The sequence below is a fragment of the Aythya marila genome, assembly GCF_965140915.1.
Source record: "Aythya marila genome assembly, contig: HAP1_HAP1_SCAFFOLD_164, whole genome shotgun sequence".
Taxonomy (NCBI): domain Eukaryota; kingdom Metazoa; phylum Chordata; class Aves; order Anseriformes; family Anatidae; genus Aythya; species Aythya marila.
In genome coordinates this window covers 246826-269353 of record NW_028137167.1, presented here as the reverse complement: position 1 = coordinate 269353, position 22528 = coordinate 246826, and the positions used below count along the sequence as shown (strand labels likewise).

The 22528-nt window shown below is 50.0% G+C and overlaps 3 protein-coding genes across 3 annotated transcripts; 1 reads left to right on the top strand and 2 right to left on the bottom strand.

Moving 5' to 3' along the window:
* Positions 1-697: 697 nt before the first annotated feature.
* On the bottom strand, positions 698-1665 carry LOC309891133 (olfactory receptor 14C36-like; the record flags this gene model as incomplete). The annotated part of the gene is made up of 2 exons (XM_082785518.1): positions 698-742; positions 1000-1665. 2 exons carry the CDS (start codon positions 1663-1665, stop codon positions 698-700), a joined length of 711 nt encoding a protein of 236 aa, XP_082641644.1.
* Positions 1666-11424: 9759 nt separating this feature from the next.
* On the top strand, positions 11425-12360 carry LOC309891132 (olfactory receptor 14C36-like; the record flags this gene model as incomplete). The annotated part of the gene is made up of 1 exon (XM_082785517.1): positions 11425-12360. One exon carries the CDS (start codon positions 11425-11427, stop codon positions 12358-12360), a length of 936 nt encoding a protein of 311 aa, XP_082641643.1.
* An 8892-nt stretch (positions 12361-21252) lies between these two features.
* On the bottom strand, positions 21253-22188 carry LOC309891131 (olfactory receptor 14J1-like; the record flags this gene model as incomplete). The annotated part of the gene is made up of 2 exons (XM_082785516.1): positions 21253-21863; positions 22167-22188. The coding sequence occupies 2 exons, from the start codon at positions 22186-22188 to the stop codon at positions 21253-21255; spliced, it is 633 nt and encodes a 210-aa protein (XP_082641642.1).
* Positions 22189-22528: the final 340 nt, after the last annotated feature.

The window sequence follows — 22528 nt, the reverse complement described above, 5'->3', positions numbered from 1 at the left end:
GTGGGTGCATTACCTGGCTCTGTCCTCCTCTGAGATGCCCCAAAGCATGAGAAATGGGCACAGGGACCTTGAGGGTTCAAGGAAACACATTGCAGAGCTGCATTCACATCTTGTACTTTGGACTAGACGGTCTCTGAAGGTGCCTTCCCCCTGGACTATTCTCTGCTATTCAGGCAGGTGCCCCATGGTTGTTACTCTCAGGAAGAAGGGACCTGAAGACACTCTGCCCCACTGGCCTTCATGACACCCCTAGGGATAGCTGATGGCCTTTGTGCTCGCTCTTGTTCCTCTCTCCATGTGCATACAATGTGCCTGCAGGTAGCAGCAGCTGCAAAGGGTTTCTGTTCCTGTGTCTCTCCTGCACCTGAACAGGCCCTGCTCTTCTCCCAGCACATCCTATATCCCAGGGAGCCTTTGGGACTCTTGTTGAGCATGTTCTGATGTGACGGCAACTCTGAAAGATGACGTGAGCCTTCAGGCATGGCCCTTTTAGGAGGGAAATTCTGTTCTGGAGAGCAGCTGTGTCACTCATGTGCCAACTGCCTGTCCCTGCCTGCAGTCCCAGCACAGCATCACAGCAGCACTGGCGCCAAGCTACAGGAGCATCCAGGCCTTAAACCGCCAACAGGGCTCAGCAGGAGAGGGTGTCAGTGGCAGGAGAGCAGCTCTGCATGGACCCAGTGCTGGTGCTCCCAGGCTAGACTGCCACGACTCTTTTCCCCTCCACCACTGCACACTGTCCCTGAAGCCACAGAAAACGTCTCAGAGGAATGATATAAGACAAAAAGTCACTTTAATTGGTTTAAATACTCAAGCAAAATGAAGAATTATATTTCTTTGTGGAAAATATTTGATAAAAAAAAATTGAGAAAAAGCAGAACACCAATAAAAACACAAGAACATAAGACCCACTGGCTTCGCCTATCATGAATAAAATTACAAGTGGTTTACAGAAAAAGGCAGGCAATATATTGCTGAAGAAAAACACCCAGTCATCACTTTCCACATGGCAACCTTGATCTCCTTGTTCCTCATGCTGTAGATGAAGGGGTTCACTACTGAAGGCACCACCAAGTACAGAAATGCCAGAACAACATCCAGGAAAGGGAAGGAAGTTGATGGGGGCTTCAGGTGGGCAAAGATAGCTGTGCTGAGAAAGAGGAAGACCACAGCCAGGTGAGGGAGGCATGTGGAAAAGGCTTTTTGCCGGCCCTGCTCAGAGGGCATCCTCAGCACAGCCCTGAAGATCTGCACATAGGACAGCACAATGAAAACAAAACAACCCCCAAATAGAAAAGCAGTAACTGTAGTAAGTTGAACTTCCCTTATGTACGAGTCTGAGCAGGAGAGCTTGAGGATCTGGGGGATTTCACAGAAGAACTGGCTGAGAGAATTTCCACAGCAGAGGGGCAGGGAAAATATGTTGGCAATGTGCAGCACAGCGTGGAGAAAGCCACTGCCCCAGGCAGCTGCTGCCATCTGGGCACAAGCTCTGCTGCCCAGGAGGCTCCCGTAGTGCAGGGGCTTGCAGATGGCAATGTAGCGGTCGTAGGCCATGACAGTGAGAAGAGAAAGTTCTGATAAATTCAAAAAGATTATAAGAAAGAGCTGTACAACACATCCTGAATAGGGTATGGCCTTGGTGTTCCAGAGCAAATTGGCCATGGCTTTGGGCAGAGTAGTGGAGATGCAGCCCAGGTCGTTGAGGGCAAGGTTGAGGAGGAAGAAATACATGGGGGTGTGCAGGTGGTGGTCGCAGGCTACGGCAGTGAGGATGAGTCTGTTTCCCAGGAGGGCAGTCAGGTAGATGCCCAGGAAGAGCCCAAAGTGTAGGAGCTGCAGCTCCCGCATTTCTGTGAATGCCAGCAGGAGGAACTCAGTGATGGAGCTGTTGTTACACATTTATTGCCCCTGAGCAAGGTAGTCTGTCCAAAAGAAGAAGTGACATTGTAAAATTTAAGGACTTCTCTGACCAAAATACTTTGTATGTCTCATAGAACAGTCACACAGAACACATTCTTTCCCATTCCTTTCACAGGAAGAGCTTTCTGCAGCTGCTTGGCTTACTTCTGCTTGGTGTTCTGAGGGTGCCAAAAGAAGCAGGGGGCTGTGCTGTGGGCTCTGAAGCAGTCAGTCCTAGTCTACAGCAACAGGTAAAAGGGAACCCTAAGTGATCTGAGAAGTCCACTGGGCAAGGTCATCTCCCTGTCTGCAGGAATGGAGAAGGTCAAATAACTCCTCAAGAAACAACAAAGGTGGTGTTGGTACAGTCTGTATGCTGAGGTGTGTGAGGTGCCTCAGAGCAGCAGCAATGCTTGAGGAGACTTAGTCTCTGCTACAGATGCTCCTACTCCATTACCATCCTTCTGCCTCAGCACATGGGCAGGAAAATGAAGCAGATTCTAAAAAGTGCACTGCCTTCAGGTAGCTCTTGCCGGGCAGTTCTGCAGTGCAGTGCCCTAGGGAGGTGCGGGGCTGTGAGCAGCCTGCCCCAGGCAGCAGACTCTGGGCAGCAGCAGGACCCTGCCCTGCCCTGCGGTACCAGGGGGGCTCCTTCCACCCGCAGCTTCTCCCCGCAGCCCCTGGGCAGCTCCCCAGGCAGGCTGATTGTGAAGACTGGCAGGTAGCGGAGGCCCTGCCGCGGCACACAGCCTCTGGGGCACAGCAGGGACCCTGCTCTGCACCACAGCCCTGGGCACCCCTGCCTGCATCCCTGGCTTCACAGCCTGCAGCCGGCCTCAAGAGAAGGGAGCCCTCGGGCCCTGCATTCTGACCGTGCAGCACACAAGCCCTGCATGCCCTTCAGCTCCAACACCAAGAGTCCTCCTGATAGCTCCCATCAGCTGAGGGCTGGGCCAGCTCCAGGAGAGCCTGGCAGGGTGTGCAGCAGCATTGCCCTGCACCCAGAGACTTACCATGGGGAGGTGGCTGGGAAGATTTCTCCCTCTGCCAGCTCTTCCCTGCCTTCCTATTCCAGGCTGCCCTGAACCTCTCTCCCCCTTCTCTCCTCTCCCCATGCCAGCTGCACGCAGTGCCCCCAGCAATGCTGTGCCTGGCAGAGGAGCTTTATCTGGGTAGCTGAAGCAGCTTCTCAAGTAGTCCAAGTCTGATACAAACTCCAAAGCCTCTTACAGTGCTAACGGTCCCACTGAGGGACATTACTGTCAAGGCCTCCCCATGGACTTGTTAGAGCAGAAAAGGGCAGGCAGGGAGACCAAGGCCCAGGAAAGGTGGCCCTGATGCTGAGGAAACCTTGATGTGTCCCATGAAGTCCAACAGTCGGGCCCTGACCCCAGCCTCTGGGAAGGGAGATGCTGTCCCTCCAGCAAGGTTTAGGACTCTTCCTGGGTCAGTGTACGGTGGGTAAGTGCCAAGTACAAGGCTACAGGAGGACATCTCCCAGGCTCCTGGAGGGGGATGAGAAGGCATTGAGGCCCTACTGCTGTAAGGATGAGGTGTCTCCTCATAGGCATCACTAACGGAGACAAGAGCCAGAGCCCAGCAGACAAAGCTGTTGGCTCTGTCGGGGGTTTCATCTTGCAAAAGATCCTTGACAATAACCACCACACGCTGTCCTATGCTGTCATGTCTGCACCTGTTTCCCTGCAGGACTTAGATACCCACCTTGCTTCCCCACCTTGCTCTCACCTTGCTCTGAGCACCTTCCTGACTTGACTGATTTCTCTCAATCTGCCCTCAGTAATCCATGAAACACAAAGCCAGGGGCTGATCCGGACATCCCTAGAGAGGGAGGGAGAAGGATGAGTGAACCTCTACAACAATTTAGTAGAGGTAAGAGGCTTCAGCTAATATTGATGCTGCTTTAACACGGAATTAAAACATTGATGTAAGGCCGTTAGCCAATTTTAAAGAGTAACCAATTTTAAAGAAAACCCACATTAGAAGAGTTTTAAAGAGTAATCCCTAAACCTAAATGCTACTCCAACACCCTGACAAGAATCCCTATTCTAATGCTTGAACTCAAAATATTCCATGAAGCAAAACTCAGCCCATAGTCCTTTGCCCTTGCCTTTACTCTTGTCCTCACCCTAATCCCTGCCTTCAATACTAGCATTAACATGTTCCATTAAACCTAGACTTCTAGGCAGACGTAAAACAAAGAACTATTCCACAAAGCTTGCCCATAACCTAACCACAGACCTGACACCCTAAGCAGAACAGCCCATCTGCTAAATTTCTAATCCAGAAAAGTGAACCCTTGTCTCTAAGGGACTAGAGAGGTCAGCTCTGCCTCAGGATCTCCAGCCCCAGCAGGAGGAATGTGACTGTGGCAGGGACTGTGAGGTCACTTCTGTCTCTGCAGTGGATAGGGCAGCAGCAGGAACGTGTCACGGAAAGGGACTGTGAGGTCACTTCTGTCTGTAGCTGACAGGTCAGCCTTGCCTTCTCCCTGGGATCTGTACTTTTGTGCGGACATGTGCCAGTGGCCCTGGAAGGCCAGCAGAAGGCACCTGGTTGGCATGCTGACTATGGGATCCCCTCTATGGGACCCAGACAGAAAGAAGGCCCCCATATGGGTCATCTTGTCCCTTCAGCTTGAGTCCATGACTGGAGAGCAGGAGGCACAAAGCTTGGCTGTGTCTAGCCAAGAAGCTGCAAGAGCAGCAGTCAGCCCATGTCTTTAAAAATGCTGGTGAGTTGACTTCTGTCTTGTTGATTGCTGCACCCATGGGCTGAGGCCAACTGCATGAAGTTCAATAAGGCCAAGTGCTGGGTCCTGCACTTGGGGCACAACAACCCCATGCAATGCTTTGGGAAGGGCAGCTGGACAGCTGCCCAGGGGAAAAGGACCTGGGGATATTGGTGGATAGTCGGCTGAATATGAGCCATCAGTGTGCTAAGTTGGCCAAAAAGGCCTGCCTTGTACCAAGGATACTGTGGTCAACAGACGTAGGGAAGTGATTGTCCTTCTGTATTTGGCCGTGGTGAGGCCACACCTCAAGGATTGCATTCAGCTCTGGGGCTCCATGTGTAAGAAGGACAATGATCTACTAGATCAGTGCCCCATCCCTTGATGCGTTCAAGGCCAGTTTGGATGGGGCTTTCATCAACCTGGTCTAGTGGAAGGTTTCCCTGCCCATGGGAAGTGAGTTGGAATTATGTGATCTGTAAGGTCTTTTCCTACCTGAACTAGTCTGTGATTCTGTAAATATGAAACACAGCACCATACCAGCTACTAGGAAGAAAAATTAACTCCATCTCAGACAAAACTAAGAAAATACCCAGCACTTATTCCATACAATCTATGTCATGCTCAGCTCTGTCACTTTCCAATTAATCACCACCACCTTTCCTGTTTTTTGATACACACACAAAAATTTCATGACCTTAGTTGATTCGTGTCAATAATAATAATAATAATAATAATAATAATAATAATAATAATAATAATAATAATAATTCCTTTTGTGTTCTATTAAATTGCCTTTATCTCAACCCATGAACTTTTACTTTTTTTTTTTTTTTTTTTTCCCTCTGAGTTCTCTCCTCTGTCCCATTGGGTGAATAGTTTTGTAGTGCTGAGCTGCCTGCAGGGTCAAACCACAGCAAATCTTCTTGGTGCCTAGCATGGAGCACAAAGGTTGAGATGACAGGATGACAGATCTGACCAGAGCATTTTAAAAATAAATTGTTATAAGCATTAGATCAGTTTAACAGTTGCTGATCACAATATTGATCTTTCTGATCTGGGGTCTGTTGTGCTTCTTTTCAGAACTGTGTTGTATAGCACATTAGTAACTTCCATGTCATGCTGTTTATCAGTTCTGGGGGCTGGTTTAAGGTTACTGTTTTTCTGTACTGGATAACACTGACTTCTGATAGGATCAAATTATTGCTCCCTCAATACCTCAGGAACCATCTCTTAATCTCTTGGAAACTATTAAGAATTACAGTCTTTGCCTTTTCTCCTCAGGGAGTAAATCTATGCAGGGTGGTGGGGGATGCTTTTCCCCACTTCTTCACTCTCCCTTTCTCCTTCACCTCATGCTTCTCTTCCAGGCTAATTACAATAGCTCTTCAAAGCTTTGAATATCCTTGGGATGGTCAAACCAGCATGTTCCTATTTTTAGGTCTCCTGAATGCAATTCAGGTTTTGTTTAAGTTTAAACAATTACTTAAACGTGCCACCCAGAAATCTGTCCAGAGGCAGGAAAGTTAGGAGTGGCAGGGAGAGTTCGAGGATCTGGGCAGACGTCTAGTGCAGTGGGCATGTCCAGTGCTTTGGAATTTCACCTCTGAGCAAGTGCAGAATCCTAAAAAAACTTGTGAAATGCTTAGAAATTTGTGTCATCATCCCAGCAATTTCAAAGAGACACAAATCACTGCAATATGCTGGTGGTTAAGGTATGCTTATGAAGCTACAGTCCACGCCTCTCAAACCACTATGACTTTTCCTGCAGGCACACTCCAGCCCCTTTGACAGGCCCAGAGCCTGTCCAAAGCCACTCCAAACCCTGCTACAGGCCCTACAGGGCTTAATGGTTAAACACATCCCTATAATAGGCCCTATAGCCACTCCCAAACCTGCAATAGGCCCTGCAGCCACTCCAACTCATCCAAAAGGCCCTGCAGCCAGAACAACTCCTGTGATGGTCCCTACGGCCACTCCAGCCCCTGCAATGGGCCACATCAATGGGCCAGAGAACCAACCTAAGCCAGTATCGGTTGCCTCTACATTGAAGAGAAAACAGTGGATGTGAAAAACTCAGTTTTTCTTTAGAAAGGAAGGAAACTCCTACCCAGACAAGAAAGGAGGAAAAAGAAGATGAGCCAGGTTTCTCCAAAGTTGGGCCATCTTGGAAGCAGGAGGTCAAAGCAGAAGAAATCATATAAGCATCAGAAACCAAATGGTCCCTGTCCCAGGGTAAGCTACGAGGTATGGGAAAAGATTTCAGCAATCATCTCGGTGAGCGCATTGTCATCTGGCTGCTCCAGTGGGGGGAGAACAGGGCCAATAGCCTGGAATTGGAGAGCAGGGAAGCCAAGCAGCCAGAATCTCCCTCTAGGGAAGGGCTGATGGACAAAGCCATTGGAAAAGGGCACAAAGGAACTTACTCCCATCATGCTTGAAGGAAAGGTCTCCTTTGAAAGATCTTGTATGTCAACCAGGAAAGTGGACCACCATGCAGAGGGGTATCCGTTCCTGAGGAAATTAGACATGCTGAAGGCGATTTGTAGAAACCTAGATAACAAACACCTATTCAAAGATCCAGATGAAGTCAAGTGCACATGACCCATGTGGCAGGAGTTTGTACAGAACACACCATCATCATATGCCAACCCATTGGCAGTGATGACCAGGAAAGACCAAGAGGAACCCATGGTGGATGAATTGGCTAGCCAACTATGGCATTACAAAGAAAGTCTCTCTTCTTCCCTATGGGCCTGTGTCTCATCCAGAAAGAAACTTTCCCAAGAGGTCCAACAGCTCCAAGAGAATATGGCTTCCTCCCCACCTGCACGAACCAATAGCTCAGCTATCAGATGTAAGCATCCCTCTGCTCAAGAAAGGTAACATAGTGGGTACATACCAGTTTCTATCCTGTGCTTTTGACTGTGTGACCATGGAGAGGCCATGAGAAAATGCGATGCAAAAATTGACCTCCACCTTACAGGCACAGATACATGAAGCACAAGGAAAAACATTGTCAAAAAGTGGTTCTTCTGAGACACTTGCTGCTCCAATTTCTAGTGGCAATCCTCCAAACAGAGTAAAGAATACTATGAGCAGGACTCGAGGGGCACAGCTTTCACCCTGGGGGAGGGAGAGGACAATCAGGTATATTGGACTTTGAGGATTATTGGCCTGGCACATCAAACCCAAGACTTAACTGTATTGGAGGCTGATGTGAGTCTAACGGGGAAGGAGTGGAAAATGTAACGCACTGGGACTGGCCTGGAGGCTCTGTGTAACCTTGGCGTAGACTACGTCAGGAGCGGGTACTTCAAAGGTCCACAAGGGTATTGGTGGGCTTATGGCATAGCTGTCTTGGAGACAGAGGACAGGAAACAGTTGTCTACCTTGCCCACTCTTTCACAGGACCCTTCTGCTGTGGAGGTGCTGATGGCCAATGAGCAGGAGGTGCCAATCGCTACCACAACAGTGCACCTGAGGCAATATTGCACTAACAGAGACTCCCTGAGTCCCATCTATGAGCTGGTTCATCGGCTGGAGAGCCACGGAGTGATCAGCAATACTCTCTCACTCTTTAATAGTCCCATATGGACAGTGCAAAATTCTAATGGTGAGTGGAAGAGAACGGTGCACTTCTGTGGCTTGAATGAAGTCCCACCACCACTGAGTGATGCTGTGCCAGGCATGCTAGAACTTCATTCAGTACGAACTGGAGTCAAAGGCAGCCAAGTGCTATGCCACAATTAATATTGCTAATGCATTTTTCTCCATCCCTTTGGTGGCAGTACGAAGGTCACACTTTGCTTTCACATGGAGGGGTGTCCTGCCCACCTGGAATCAACTGCCCCAGGGCTACTTTTGCCATGGGCTGATCCAGACTGCCCTGGAACACAGGGAAGCTCCTGAACACTTCCAACATACTGATGCCCCATCACATGGGGCAACACAGCAGAAGTATTTGAGAAAGGGAAAAAAATGTTCCAAATCCTTCTGAAAACCTCTATTGCCCTATAACAAAGTAAGGTCAAGGGACCTGCACACAAGAGCCTAATGCAGGCTGTCCAGGTTCTGTGGGACCCCTGCTTGGGGAAAGGTTGGGCATCGGTCAGTGTGTGATGAGCAATTGCACTGTTCATCACTTGCTTTATACATATAACAATAATAAAAATAAAGTTTATTATTATTTATTAGTAGTATTGTTACTGTTATTCCTATCTCTTCATTTTCTGTCCTTTTACATTATCTTTATTTCAACCCATTGTCTTTTTAGGGGTGGGTGTGAGCTAACAGCTGTGTGGTGCTGAGGTGCCTGACAGGTTAAAGCACAACATGTTTGACAACCACAGTCTAAAAGCACAAATCACCCTTGTAAAAGTCATCCTTCCTGTGTTCAGAGAAGGGCAGTCGGTGATGAATTCTGTCTGCCTCAAACACCACACCCCAGCAAAGACCCTGCTGCCTTCAGGTGCTGTCAGCCCTGAGGCCTTGGGGACACCTCGAGGGAGCCCAACGGCACAGAGCAAGCAAGCAAAGCGGGTGCTGTGCTGCTGAGCTGGGCCGGGCTCCTGGGCCCAAGGGGAGCTCCTAGCAAGCGGGCAGCGCATCAGAGAGACAGCTCTGCCCAGGAGCAGCTCCTCTGCACAGCGCAGAAGGGCTGGGGGCTCTGACAGCAGCTGGCACGGGGAGAGGAGAGAAGGAAAGAGGGCTTGTGAGGAGCTCAACAACAGAGGACAGCGTGTAGTAGGACACATCTGCAGGCTCTTGACACTGTGAGTCTCTGGCAGCAGAGCAATGCAGGTGGGGTTGCCAGAGGGGTCTTCTACAGCTGGCACATCCGATGGCTGATAGTATCTGTCGGGATGGGTCTCTCTGTTTCTGAAGTGTTTTAGAGAATGGCATTATGAGGAAGCATTTCAAGAGGAAGATTGACTCTTGGTTTATCTGAAGGGTAAGGCTTTTTCTGCAGTCTGTGTTTTGAGATTCCTGCCATGGAGGGGAGGCAGATTTCATAGTAATGGATTATTGGGGTTGTACAGCAGACTGAGGCTCCTGGAGCATTGCATTGAAAAATCAAAGTGCCAGTTATTAATTTTGTGAAGTCCCTTCCCACACCTCATCCCACAGACTGCACTAACATCATCATTGTGGTCCTCTCAGGTTTTATCCTAGCTGACCTTAGGAGCTGCAAACCCTCTGTGATGCCCAGTGCCCTGTCTTTGAGAGGTGTCTGCAGGCCAAAGCAGAGCACACAGCATTTGCAATGAGAAGGAGCTGCCTCCTCTGCAGGCAGAGGTGCAGCACAGGAGGGTCTGCTGAGTGTCCGTCTGTCCCTCCCTGGCCTTGCCTCCCCTGGCAGCAGCACACTGGTGTTCCTCTTGGCTTCTCCACCTGGCCGTGCTACTGCTGTTCTTGTTTCCAGGCATTAAAAGGAGCTTGGAGACAGGTCAAGGGAGGTGACCCTCCCCGTCTACTCTGCCTTGGTCAGGCCTCACCTGGAGTGCTGTGTCCAGTTCTGGTCTCCCCAGTGCAAGAAAGACAGGGATCTCCTGGAAAGAGTCCAACGGAAGGTCACAAAGATGATACGGGGCCTGGAGCATCTTCACTATGAGGAAAGGCTGAAACCTGGGTCTGTTCAGCCTTGAGAAGAGAAGACTGAGAGGGGATCTTATCAATGTTTACAAATATCTTAGTGTGGGAGACAGAGGGATTTGGCCAACCTTTTTTCAGTGGTTTGTGGGGACAGAACATGGAGCAAATAGCCAAAACATGGAGCACAGGAAGTTCCGCACCAACATGCGAAAGAACTTCTTCACGGTGAGGGTGATGGAGCTCTGCAACAGGCTGCCCAGGGAGGTTGTGGAGTCTCCTTCTCTGGAGATATTCAAGGCCTGTCTGGATGCCTACCTGGGCAGCCTGCTCTAAGGAACCTGCTTTGGCAGGGGGGTTGGACCAGATGATCTCTTGAGGTCCCTTCCAACCCCTGCAATTCTGTGATTCTGGCTGGGGATGGGGTTTCACATGCACATGAAGTGAACCCTTGGTGTGCTTGGGGAATGGCAAATACAGGGACAGGGTGAGGTGTCTGGAGATGTGCACTCTGAGTCTGGATTCAGCAGTGTCCTGCTTCTTTTCAGGTGAACATGTGAGCATAATTATCCTACAGCTCATACACATGCCAGCAGAAGAGACCAGCCTCTATAGACAGATCGGCTGTCCCCTCTGAAAGTACAACCTGAACTAAAGGGACAGTACCTTTGCCTCTGAAGATTCACAGGATTTCACAGAATCATAGAATATCCTGAGTTGGAAGGGACCCTTAAGGATCATCAAGTCCAACTCTTGACACCGCACAGGTCTACCCAAAAGTTCAGACCATGTGCCTAAGTGCACAGTCCAATCTCTTCTTAAATTCAGACAGGATGTCTTCACTTGGAATGCAACAGAAGTGCCCAGGATTTATGCCTTATAGACAGTCCTCAGGTGTGGTGGGGCAGCTAGAACATAATATAGAAAATATAAATCCACCTATGTTCTTCATCTCTTGCTGTAGGTCATGACTGACTCCTGCATTGTCCAGAGCAGAGTTGCCTGCTCCCATGGAGGCCCTAAGGCAGCATCACTAATATGGCATGAAAAAGACCCGCCAAAGGTCTACGAATATTTGCAGAGGGAGGCTTAAAAGAGAAATGGAAATTATTCCTCTCACATAACTCTGTGGTAAATAGTCTTCCTCTGTCTTGAGCAGGACTCCGTGGCAGAACCTGTAAATGTCCAACAGCAGCTCTGTGAGTGAGTTCCTCCTGCTGGCATTTGCAGCCATGCGGGAGCAGAAGCTCCTGCACTTCGCGCTTTTCCTGGGCATCTACCTGGCTGCCCTCCTGGGCAACGGACTCATCCTCACCGCTGTAGCCTGCGACCACCGCCTCCACACCCCCATGTACTTCTTCCTCCTCAACCTCGCCCTCCTCGACCTGGGCTGCATCTCCACCACTCTGCCCAAAGCCATGGCCAATGCCCTCTGGGACACCAGGGCCATCTCCTATCAAGGCTGTGTTGCACAAGTCCTTTTCATAGTCTTCTTTTTTGATGCAGAGTATTCCCTTCTCACTGTCATGGCCTACGACCGCTACATTGCCATCTGCAAGCCCCTGCATTATGGGAGCCTCCTGGGCAGCAGAGCTTGTGCCCAGATGGCAGCAGCTGCCTGGGGCAGTGGCTTTCTCAATGCTGTCCTGCATACAGCCAGTACATTTTCCCTGCCCCTCTGCCACGGCAATGCTGTGGACCAGTTCTTCTGTGAAATCCCCCAGATCCTCAAGCTCTCCTGCTCAGATGCATACCTCAGGGAAGTCGGGGCACTTGTCTTTAGTGTTTCTTTAGTTTTTGGTTGTTTTGTTTTCATTGTGATGTCCTATGTACAGATTTTAAGGGCAGTTCTGAGGATGCCCTCTGAGCCAGGCCAGCACAAAGCCTTTTCCACATGCCTCCCTCACCTGGCTGTGGTCTCCCTGTTTCTTAGCACTGGCATATTTGCCTACCTGAAGCCTCCCTCCATTTCTTCCCCATCCCTGGATCTGGTGGTGGCTGTTCTATACTCAGTGTTGCCTCCAGCAGTGAACCCCCTCATTTACAGCATGAGGAACAAGGAGATCAAGCATGCAGTAAGGAAACTATTTGAATACATCTTTCTTCAGCAGAAATAATGTGCATATAATACTAACAGGACACACAGGATTTCTGAAAAAAAGACTCCATGCAAATTCTAGAAAGTAATTTTCTTTATTATTATTTCCTCTAACTTGTGGCTTTGATTTAATGTTATTCTAAGTCTCTTAATTTATTATTATTATTATTATTATTATTATAAGTCAATAATTTCAAATACCTTTACAATCAATATTCATGTTTAAATAAAGACAATAAAGAAACTGGGAGAAATTCATTGGTCTCAACTGCAATCTCTTCCCATCACCAGTGCCTCCAGCTGTGAACCCCCTCATCTACAGCATGAGGAACCTGGAACTAAGGGATGCAGTGAGGACGCCATTTCAATACATGTTCTTCAGCTTCTTCACCTATAACAATTATCCTATAATCAGAAACACCTATTTTTCTCAGATTTTTTTTTCTTAGTTTACATTTGTCTGTGTTATTATTTTCACTAACTATTGTTTCTGATATAAATAATATTATTCTTAGCCTTCTACTTGTTAAAGATTTACCTATAGAACCAGGCTTCCTGTGTAGATAAAGACAATAAAGAATCCAGCAGAAATTCATTGGTCTCAGCTGCCATCTCTTCCCATCTCCTCTGGAGCTGGGGGAGCAAACCCCGGCACGCAGGAGGGGCTCAGGGACAAGAGCCCAGCTGACACATGAACGAGCAGCCCTGGTGGCCCTCGGGGCTGCCCCTCACTGCCCGCTGGGTTCTGCCTCTCTGCTGCCTTCGGGTCGGGGCTGCTGCTTCCCTGGAGCCATGGCCAGCAGCAGGATGTGGCCTTTTCACTGCTGCTTTCTTTTGGCTTCCACATTGGTCTCTTGTGTTTCTTGTATTTGGGTTAGACTTTATATCTCATGTAATTTGATGCCAGTCCTGTTGTCTCTGCAGTGGCATCCATGTCCCAGCAGGCAGCAGCAGGCACTGTGCAGTCCTCTGTCACAGCTGGCCTCCCTGCTAGCACCAAACAAAAACCAAACAGTAACAAAAGGGGCTGTTCAGGGCAAACCAAGAAGCCTGGATGCCTCTTCCAATGCTACTGTCTGGAATAGAGAGAAGGGGTTCCTCCTTGCTCTTCTGTTTTCTGGGCCTCTTCATGGAGTAAAGAACACAGGCTGAAAATCCCAGGGTGATCTGTGAGGGATCAAGGACTGCACCAAGAGCTCTCTTTATGGTGGCACTTGCCAAAGTAGACAACTGGATTCATCTGCATGGGACTACACCCCCTGTAGCGGGGCTGATGGCCGATGCAGGCCTGGAGAGGAATCTGGAGCTGCCAGGAGAAGTCAGAAGATCTGCAGGAACAAGCTGTTCAGTGGGCAGTGATTAGAACCTCATAAAATGAGTGATCATCCAAAAAAGGTTTTGGTAAAGGAAAAGGCGAATTTGAGGAGACAATGGGCTAAAGCAGGGCTCTGCAATGCCAGAAGTGGTGGTGAAGAGTCATCAGGCAAAGGCCCATAAGACTACAGAGTAACTGAGGATAAGCATTTTGAAGTGCTGTGGGCAAGGTCTGGTGCATCACTTGCCTGCCCTTTGTGCCCTTAGAGACACCCGATTGTCCTGCCCAGCACTGTCCTATGCTGCTGAGCCATCAGGGCAGATGGAGAGGGGCTCAGCAGCAGAGATCCCCATGGAGTTGGGTCTGCTGCCCCGCCGAGCAGCATTCCCGGGGGTCCCAGGGCACCACAGTCCCTGGCTCTGCACAGCAGCACTGCCAGCTCTACCTCAGGATCTCCTGTCACAGCAGGAGGAATGTGACTGTGGCAGGGACTGTGAGGTCACTTCTGCCTCTGCAGTGGATAGGGCAGCAGCAGGAACGTGTCATGGAAAGGGACTGTGAGGTCACTTCTGTCTGTAGCTGACAGGTCAGCCTTGCCTTCTCCCTGGGATCTGTACTTTCCAGCTGACATCTGCCAGTGGCCCTGGAAGGCAAGCAGAAGGCACCTGGCTGGCATGCTGACTATGGGATCCCCTCTGCCTCCAGACCCAGGAGGATCCAGACAGAAAGAAGGCCCCCATATGGGTTGTCCTGTCCCTTCTGCTTGAGTCCATGACTGGACAGCAGGAGGCACAAGGCTTGGTTGTGTGTAGCCAAGAAGCTGCAAGGCCAGCAGCAGGCCCATGGCTTGGAAGATGCTGCTGAGGTGACATGTGCCTGGCTGGCTGCCAGGCTGCAAGGAGCCTGACGGGTTGGGATGCCTTTTAGGAATGGTTCCATCCTGACGGAGCTTCCATTAGTAGTAGGAAAGAGCAGGAGAGAAAGACTTCCAGGGAGTGTACCTTGGAAGTTATGCATTGGCCATGAGGAAGAAGAAATGTCCCTCAAAGGGCTGAGCCGTGGTGTCAGAGGTGACCCTCTGATCAGACCATGGCTTTGTGTTTCAGGGAACAGCTGGTGAGGGTTGACGATACATGGGTGAAATCAAGGGATGAGAGCAAGGTGGTGAACTGAGAAGGGGGTTCTGCAGACTCCAGGAAATAGGGCAAAGTGTGGGACAGCATAGGACAGCCTGCAGAGGAGAAGGCAGAAGGTGCTGGCGTGTTTCTTCATTAAAATGAAGAAACTCCTAACATCTCTTCCATAGTTTTCTTCTAACCTTCATGCCTTGTGCAGCTAATTGCAGAACTTGCATGGTGTATTTAAAAAGGAAGATTTCCAAAAGCACCTAATACAAATTTTTTCTGTTTTTAAAGGCTGAATTTTGCTGCATTTCAGTTTTGAGCATCATTCTTCTATTGCTGTTCATCCAGGGTGACTGCTTTGGAGACCTCTATCAGGAGGAAAAGCAGAGTCTGGAGGTCTTACACCTCCACTGCCAGCAGTGGTCTTTGTCCCTGTAACTGCAGCCCAGCCCAGCACATGAAACCCTTTCTAAGAAAAGTCAGGTGTTCTTTGGGAACAAAATAAATAATAAAATATATTAAAATAAATAAAAATAAAATAAAATAAAATAAAATAAAATAAATAAAAATAAAATAAAATAAAATAAAATAAAATAAAATAAAATAAAATAAAATAAAATAAAATAAAATAAAATAAAATAAAATAATTGAAATAACCATTGGAATCTGAGAAATTCAGCTTGAATATTAGTAAACACCTGGACATCCATGGTCTCTCATGGGTCTTCTGTGGAAAACTCTGGAAGAAAAGTAAAGAAAATATTTCTTCAAGTGGCTGTAGTTGTACCCACGAGCTAGGCCTCTTTTGGGAAATTGTCCCCTTCCAGTCACAGAAACATAAACTGAGTAATGTGAAAAGACCTGCCCAGTCAATAGAGTAGGGCAAAGTCATGCTTCCTGTGCTATAGATGCAAAAGGCAAAAAGAATTGCATTTTGCCTTATACTGCTCAAGGATGTGTAACCCAGGTCATGCAACTTTGCCTCAGTACTGACAAGTCCATCACTAAACCATGCTACTAAGTTCTACAACTACACCTTGGCTCTCCAGTCAATGAACTAGCTCATGGATGGCAATCAGGGAGTCCTGGTTAGCATGGTAAGGAGGAGCTGGAGGTTAGCATGACAGGAGGAGCTGGAAGCCATCGTGTAGCAGGCAGGCTACGACTTGGTTGCCATCATGGAGATGTGGTGGGACCAGTCTCGTGACTGGAGTGCTGCAATGACTGGCTATAAGCTCTTCAGAAGGGACAGGCAGCACAGAAGGGGTGGTGGTGTGGCTCTCTATATTAGAGAGTCTTTCGATGTTGTAGAACTCGAGGCTGGGAATGACAAGGTCGAGTCCCTTTGGGTTAGGATTAGCAGGGACAACAAGGCTAGCATCCTGGTCGGGGTCTGTTATAGATCGCCAAACCAGGATGAGGAGACGGATGAGGAGTTCTACAGGCAGCTGACAGAAGTTGCAAAATCTTCAGCGCTTGTTCTCATGGGGGACTTCAACTTCCCTGACATATCCTGAAAGCACAACACAGCCCAGAGAAAGCAGTCTAGGAGGTTTCTGGAGAGCGTGGAAGATAGCTTCCTGATGCAGCTGGTTAGTGAACCTACCAGGGGTGGTGCCCCGCTAGACCTTCTCTTCACAAACAGAGAAGGACTGGTGGAGGATGTGATTGTCGGGAGCTGTCTTGGGCAGAGTGACCACGAAATGGTGGAGTTCTCTATTCTTGGCAAGGCCAGGAAGGGGACCAGTAAAACCACTGTATTGGACTTCCAGAGGGCTGACTTTGTGCTGCTGAGGACACTGGTTGGTAGAGTCCCTTGGGAGGCAGTTCTGAAGGGCAGAGGAGTCCAGGAAGGCTGGGCGCTCTTCAAGAGGGAAATCTTAATGGCGCAAAACGGTCTGTCCCCACGTGCCCAAAGACGAGCTGGCGGGGAAGAAGACCAGCCTGGCTCAACAGAGAATTGTGGCTTGAGCTTAGGAGAAAAAAGAGGGTTTATAATCTTTGGAAAAGTGGGCAGGCCACTAGGGAGGACTATAAGGATGTTGCGAGGCTGTGCAGGGACAAAATTAGAAAGGCCAAAGCTCATCTGGAGCTCAATCTGGCTACTGCCGTTAAAGATAACAAAAAATATTTTTATAAATACATCAACACAAAAAGGAGGACTAAGGAGAATCTCCATCCTTTACTGGATGCGGGGGAAAACTTAGTGACAAGAGATAAGGAAAAGGCGGAGGTGCTCAATGCCTTCTTTGCCTCAGTCTTTAGCGGCAATACCGGTTGTTTTCTGGATACCCAGTACCCTGAGCTGGTGGAAGGGGATGGGGAGCAGGATGTGGCCCTCACTATCCATGAAGAACTGGTTGGTGACCTGCTACGGCACTTGGATGTGCACAAGTCGATGGAACCAGATGGGATCCACCCAAGGGTACTGAAAGAACTGGCAGAGGAGCTGGCCAAGCCGCTTACCATCATTTATCAATAGTCCTGGCTATCGGGGGAGGTCCCAGTTGACTGGTGGCTAGCAAACGTGACGCCCATCTACAAGAAGGGCCGGAGGGCAGACCCGGGAAACTACAGGCCTGTCAGTTTGACCTCAGTGCCAGGAAAGCTCATGGAGAAGATTCTCTTGAGAGTCATCACGCAGCACTTGCAGGGCAAGCAGGCGATCAGGCCCAGTCAGCATGGGTTTATGAAAGGCAGATCCTGCTTGACGAACCTGATCTCCTTCTATGACAAAGTGATGCGCTGGGTGGACGAGGGCAAGGCTGTGGATGTGGTCTACCTTGACTTCAGCAAGGCTTTTGACACCATTTCCCACAGCACTCTCCTCAAGAAACTGGCTGCTCTTGGCTTGGACTGGCACACACTTCGTTGGGTTAGAAACTGGCTGGATAGCCAGGCCCAAAGAGTCGTGGTAAATGGAGTCAAGTCCAGTTGGAGGCCAGTCACTAGTGGCGTTCCCCAGGGCTCGGTGCTGGGGCCGGTCCTCTTTAATATCTTCATCAATGATCTGGACGAGGGCATTGAGTGCACCCTCAGTAAGTTTGCAGATGACACCAAGCTAGGTGCGTGTGTCGATCTGCTCAAGGGTAGGAAGGCTCTGCAGGAGGATCTGGATAGGCTGCACCGATGGGCTGAGGTCAACTGCATGAAGTTCAACAAGGCCAGGTGCTGGGTCCTCCACCTGGGATGCAATAACCCCAAGCAGAGCTACAGGCTGGGAGAGGAGTGGTTGGAGAGCTGCCAGGCAGAGAAGGACCTGGGAGTGATGGTTGATAGTCGGCTGAATATGAGCCAGCAGTGTGCTCAGGTGGCCAAGAAGGCCAACAACATCCTGGCTTGCATAAGAAACAGTGTGACCAGCAGGGCTAGGGAGGTGATCGTCCCCCTGTACTCGGCTCTGGTGAGGCTGCACCTCGAGTACTGTGTTCAGTTTTGGGCCCCTCACTACAAGAAGGACATTGAGGTGCTTGGGAGAGTCCAGAGAAGGGCGACGAAGCTGGTGAGGGGCCTGGAGAACAAGTCCTACGAGGAGCGGCTGAGGGAGCTGGGCTTGTTCAGCCTGGAGAAAAGGAGGCTCAGGGATGACCTTATTGCTCTCTACAGATACCTTAAAGGAGGCTGTAGAGAGGTGGGGATTGGTCTGTTCTCCCACGTGCCTGGTGACAGGACAAGGGGGAATGGGCTTAAGTTGCACCAGGGGAGTTTTAGGTTGGATCTTAGGAAGAACTTCTTTACCGAAAGGGTTGTTAGACATTGGAACAGGCTGCCCAGGGAAGTGGTGGAGTCACCATCCCTGGAGGTCTTTAAAAGACGTTTAGATGTAGACCTTAGGGTTATGGTTTAGTGGGGACTGTTAGTGTTAGGTCAGAGGTTGGACTCGATGATCTTGAGGTCTCTTCCAACCTAGAAATTCTGTGATTCTGTGATTCTGTGATATGATGCTGTCTCAGGTGTGCCGCCATGGTAGCCATTGGCACCTGCTGTTCTTCAACCCTCAGCAAACCCACAACTGAAGGATTCTGTGGAAGGCCAAGCAAGGTAGACAACTGTTTACTGTCCCCAGTCTCCAAGGCAGTGATGCCAAAGCCCCACCAGTGGTGCCCTCTGGAACTTTCAAGTACCCTCTTGTAATAAATGACTAAGTCCCAAATAGAATTACAATCAAAGTTTACAAATTTTTAAGCTAATAGAGGTCAGCAAACAGCACTGGGTGCGCCAGGAGTCTCTGCTCCACCAAGATGCACACCAGTTACATCAAGCAGCTGGTTTTTATGCTCCTAGGCTAATACATATTCATTACTACTTCTAGTAAAGGCAGGGTTACTATAATTAGTTCCCAGAATCCGAACCCTCCCACTGGCACATGAGTATCAGTCTCCAGTGGTCCCTCTGGGGGGTCTCTCATGCTGAAGGCTCATAGTCTTCCTCCCAGGCTTTTTTCTTTTCCTTCTCCTTTGTCTATCTTGGCCGGATGTCAGAGACTTGTGCAGAGTCCCATGCAAGCTTTCTCTTTCAGTTGTCCTTCAGCTTTCCCCTTCTCCTTAATCTCTTGGCCAGATACAGAGACTAGTGTAGTGTCCCATACAATAGTCAAAATAGTTAGCAGTTATTCTGACCCCCCCCCCAGATATCAGAAACTCAAGGTTTACCCTTCAAGCCCTCTATTGACACGAATTGCTGAAACATTCCTTACACTCTCCTGAAGCAGTCTATTCCAAGGATGAACATAGCCTCCAGGCCAGTCCCAATGGGGTGTTTTTGCCATTCCTCCCCAGTTAGACTCACTTCAGCCTCCAAGACAGTTAACTCTTGGGATCCCCCTGTCACTCCAGAAATATAGGTGGGTTCTACCTCTTTAAGTCTTGATGTCGTTAGGGTACACTGTGCACCGGTGTCCAGTAGAGCCTGATACATTTGTGGGTTTCATGTGCCAGGCCATTAAATGTACACAGTCCAGTAAACCCAATTGTCCCTTTCCTCCCTGCATCCCCCTGGCTGGAAGCAAGACCCCTCTAGTCCTGCTCATAGTATTCATTACTGTGTCTGGTAGACAGCCCACTGGAAACATGTCCCACTATGGCACTGTCACCCCATGTGGCAGGGGAGAATGCGATGACAGCCAAGGGGCACATCTGGGTGTGGAAGGTGGGGCCCAGCAGAGACAAGGAGTCAAGACAGTGGTGTGGGCAACACCAGGAGAAGCAGCCCAAGGGGTGGTGCTGCTGGTGAGGACAAATTTGTGCCAGCAGCCTGAGTGGGCAGCAACTGTGCGCTGGTGAGGGGAGGCCAGGAAGCGCATGCCAAGAGCGCTCCTGCCAGCAGAGACAAGGCCAGCGGTGAGGCCAAGGGGAGAGGCAGGCCCAGGGCAGGGGGCTGCAAGGGCCATGCTGAGCTCCCTGCCCCAGAAGCAACCGCACTGGCCCTCAGCAGATGTGCTGGCTGGCACACATGGGGAGGTGCTGGCGTGCATCAGAGAGCAGCAAGGAGGGCGCTGGAGAGGGCCGGGGCAAGGCGGGCAGCAGATCCCCATGCAGGGGCTGGCTGGCCCTGGATGCTCCATGAGTGCGTTGCAGGTCCTGGCAGGCTGCGGTGAGGGGGCAAATGCCCTGGGCCCCCTTTCTGCTTTGACCAGGCCAGCAAGGGCCCAGAGCAGCCTCCTCTCCCCTGCCCCTCCAGCTCTGGGCTCCCTTCACGCAGTCCTGGCTCTGCAGCACCAAGCCCTGCTGGGAGCCCTCCCCTGCATGCTGCCACCACTCCCTGACGCTGCTGTTGCCCTTTGCTGGGCAATGCCCAGCCCAGCCCAGCAGCCCAGGCTGGGCTGGCCCCAGGGCAGTGCCCACTGCAGGCTGCTGCAGGGCTCTGGGCATGGCCACCACAGCCCCAGCCCCTCGCAAGGCACCTCAGCTGCTGGGACAAAAGCGGCTCTGGGCCTCCCCAGTAGTCCCCAGGCTGGGGCCAGCCATGGCTCAGGCGATGGAGGTCCATGAAGCTGCAGGAGCCCTGGTCTCTTGCCTGCGAGATCCCTAGCACAGAGTATCTGTGTCCCACAGGGCCAGCACAAGAGGCCTGGCCCAGGCACAGAGCAGCTCCAGATTCCAGTCCATGAAGCTCCAGATTGCCCCACTGAGTAGTGATGGGCAGCCCCAATGGCCAGCTGAGCTATTCCTAAATGTGACAGCAGTGCTTTTGGCCTTGAGCCCCTTCTCCATTGGGAGAATGAGATGGGATCTGAGAGCTGTGAATATCTAATGGCTTCTTTATTGTCTTTATCTACACTGGAAGATTGGTTCTTGAAGTACCGTAGATGACTGGGTCAAAATAAAAATCAATATGTAGGAGGATAAGAAGAAATTCCCTTAAATTAAAATAATACTATCACACGTTAAAAAATAAAAATAAAAAAAAATAAAAAAAAATCAGAAAATATTTTGTGAGATATTCGCTCAGTATTTTTAGGCTGGTGAGCATATTAATGATGCTTAAGAAGTATGTATGAAAGTAATTTCCTGAGAGCATTTTTCAGTTCCTGGTTCCTCATGCTGTAGATTACGGGATTCACTGCTGGAGGCATCACTACGTACAAAAATGCCACCGCCAGGTCTAGGGATGGGGAAGAGACAGAAGGAGGCTTCAGGTAGGCAAACAAACCAGTGCTGACAGTCATAGAGACAACAGCCAGGTGAGAGAGGCATGTGGAAAAGGCTTTGTCCTGGCCATGCTCAGAGGGCATCCTCATCACCGCTCTAAAGATCAGCATATAGGACACCACAATGTAAACAAAACAACCAAAAACTAAAGAAACACTAAAGACAAGTGCCCCGACTTCCCTGAGGTAGGCATCTGAGCAGGAGAGCTTGAGGATCTGGGGGATTTCACAGAAGAACTGGTCCACAGCATTGCCGTGGCAGAGGGGCAGGGAAAATGTGTTGGCCATGTGCAGGACAGCATTGAGAAAGCCACTGCCCCAGGCAGCTGCTGCCATCTGGGCACAAGCTCTGCTGCCCAGGAGGCTCCCATAATGCAGGGGCTTGCAGATGGCAACGTAGCGGTCGTAGGCCATGACAGTGAGAAGGGAATACTCTGCATCAAAAAAGAAGACTATGAAAGGGACTTGTGCAACACAGCCTTGATAGGAGATGGCCCTGGTGTCCTAGAGGGCATTGGCTGTTGCTTTGGGGACAGTGGTGAAGATGCAGCCCAGGTCGAGGCGGACGAGGTTGAGGAGGAAGAAGTACATGGGGGTGTGGAGGCGGTGGTCGCAGGCTACAGCGGTGAGGATGAGGCCGTTGCCCAGGAGGGCAGCCAGGTAGATGTCCAAGAAGAGCCCAAAGTGCAGGAGCTTCTGCTCCCGCTTGTCTGTGAATGCCAGCAGGAGGAACTCACTCACGGTGCTGACGTTGGGCATTTGCTGACATTAAACACAGCTGTCTGTTGAAGAGGATAAGGCAGAACAAGTTAGTACACACTTCTCTGAGGGAGACTTATTACGAGCCTTAGAGCACCCCCAGCCCGAGCATTTGTTTGCAGGAGAACCTTTCTGCAGCTTTCTTGCTTGAGCTCCAGCTGGTGCTGGCTGATAGTGGCACTGGGAGCAGGGGCTGCTGTGGGCTCCAGAGGAGTCCTTCCTGCTGTGCTGCAGGATGGAAGCAGGAAGATGGGAGAAACTCAAGTGCCATCCACTTGGCACATCCATGAGCTTTTCAGTGTTGTTGTCAACAACCCAATGCAGAGCAGAGCTGCAGGTT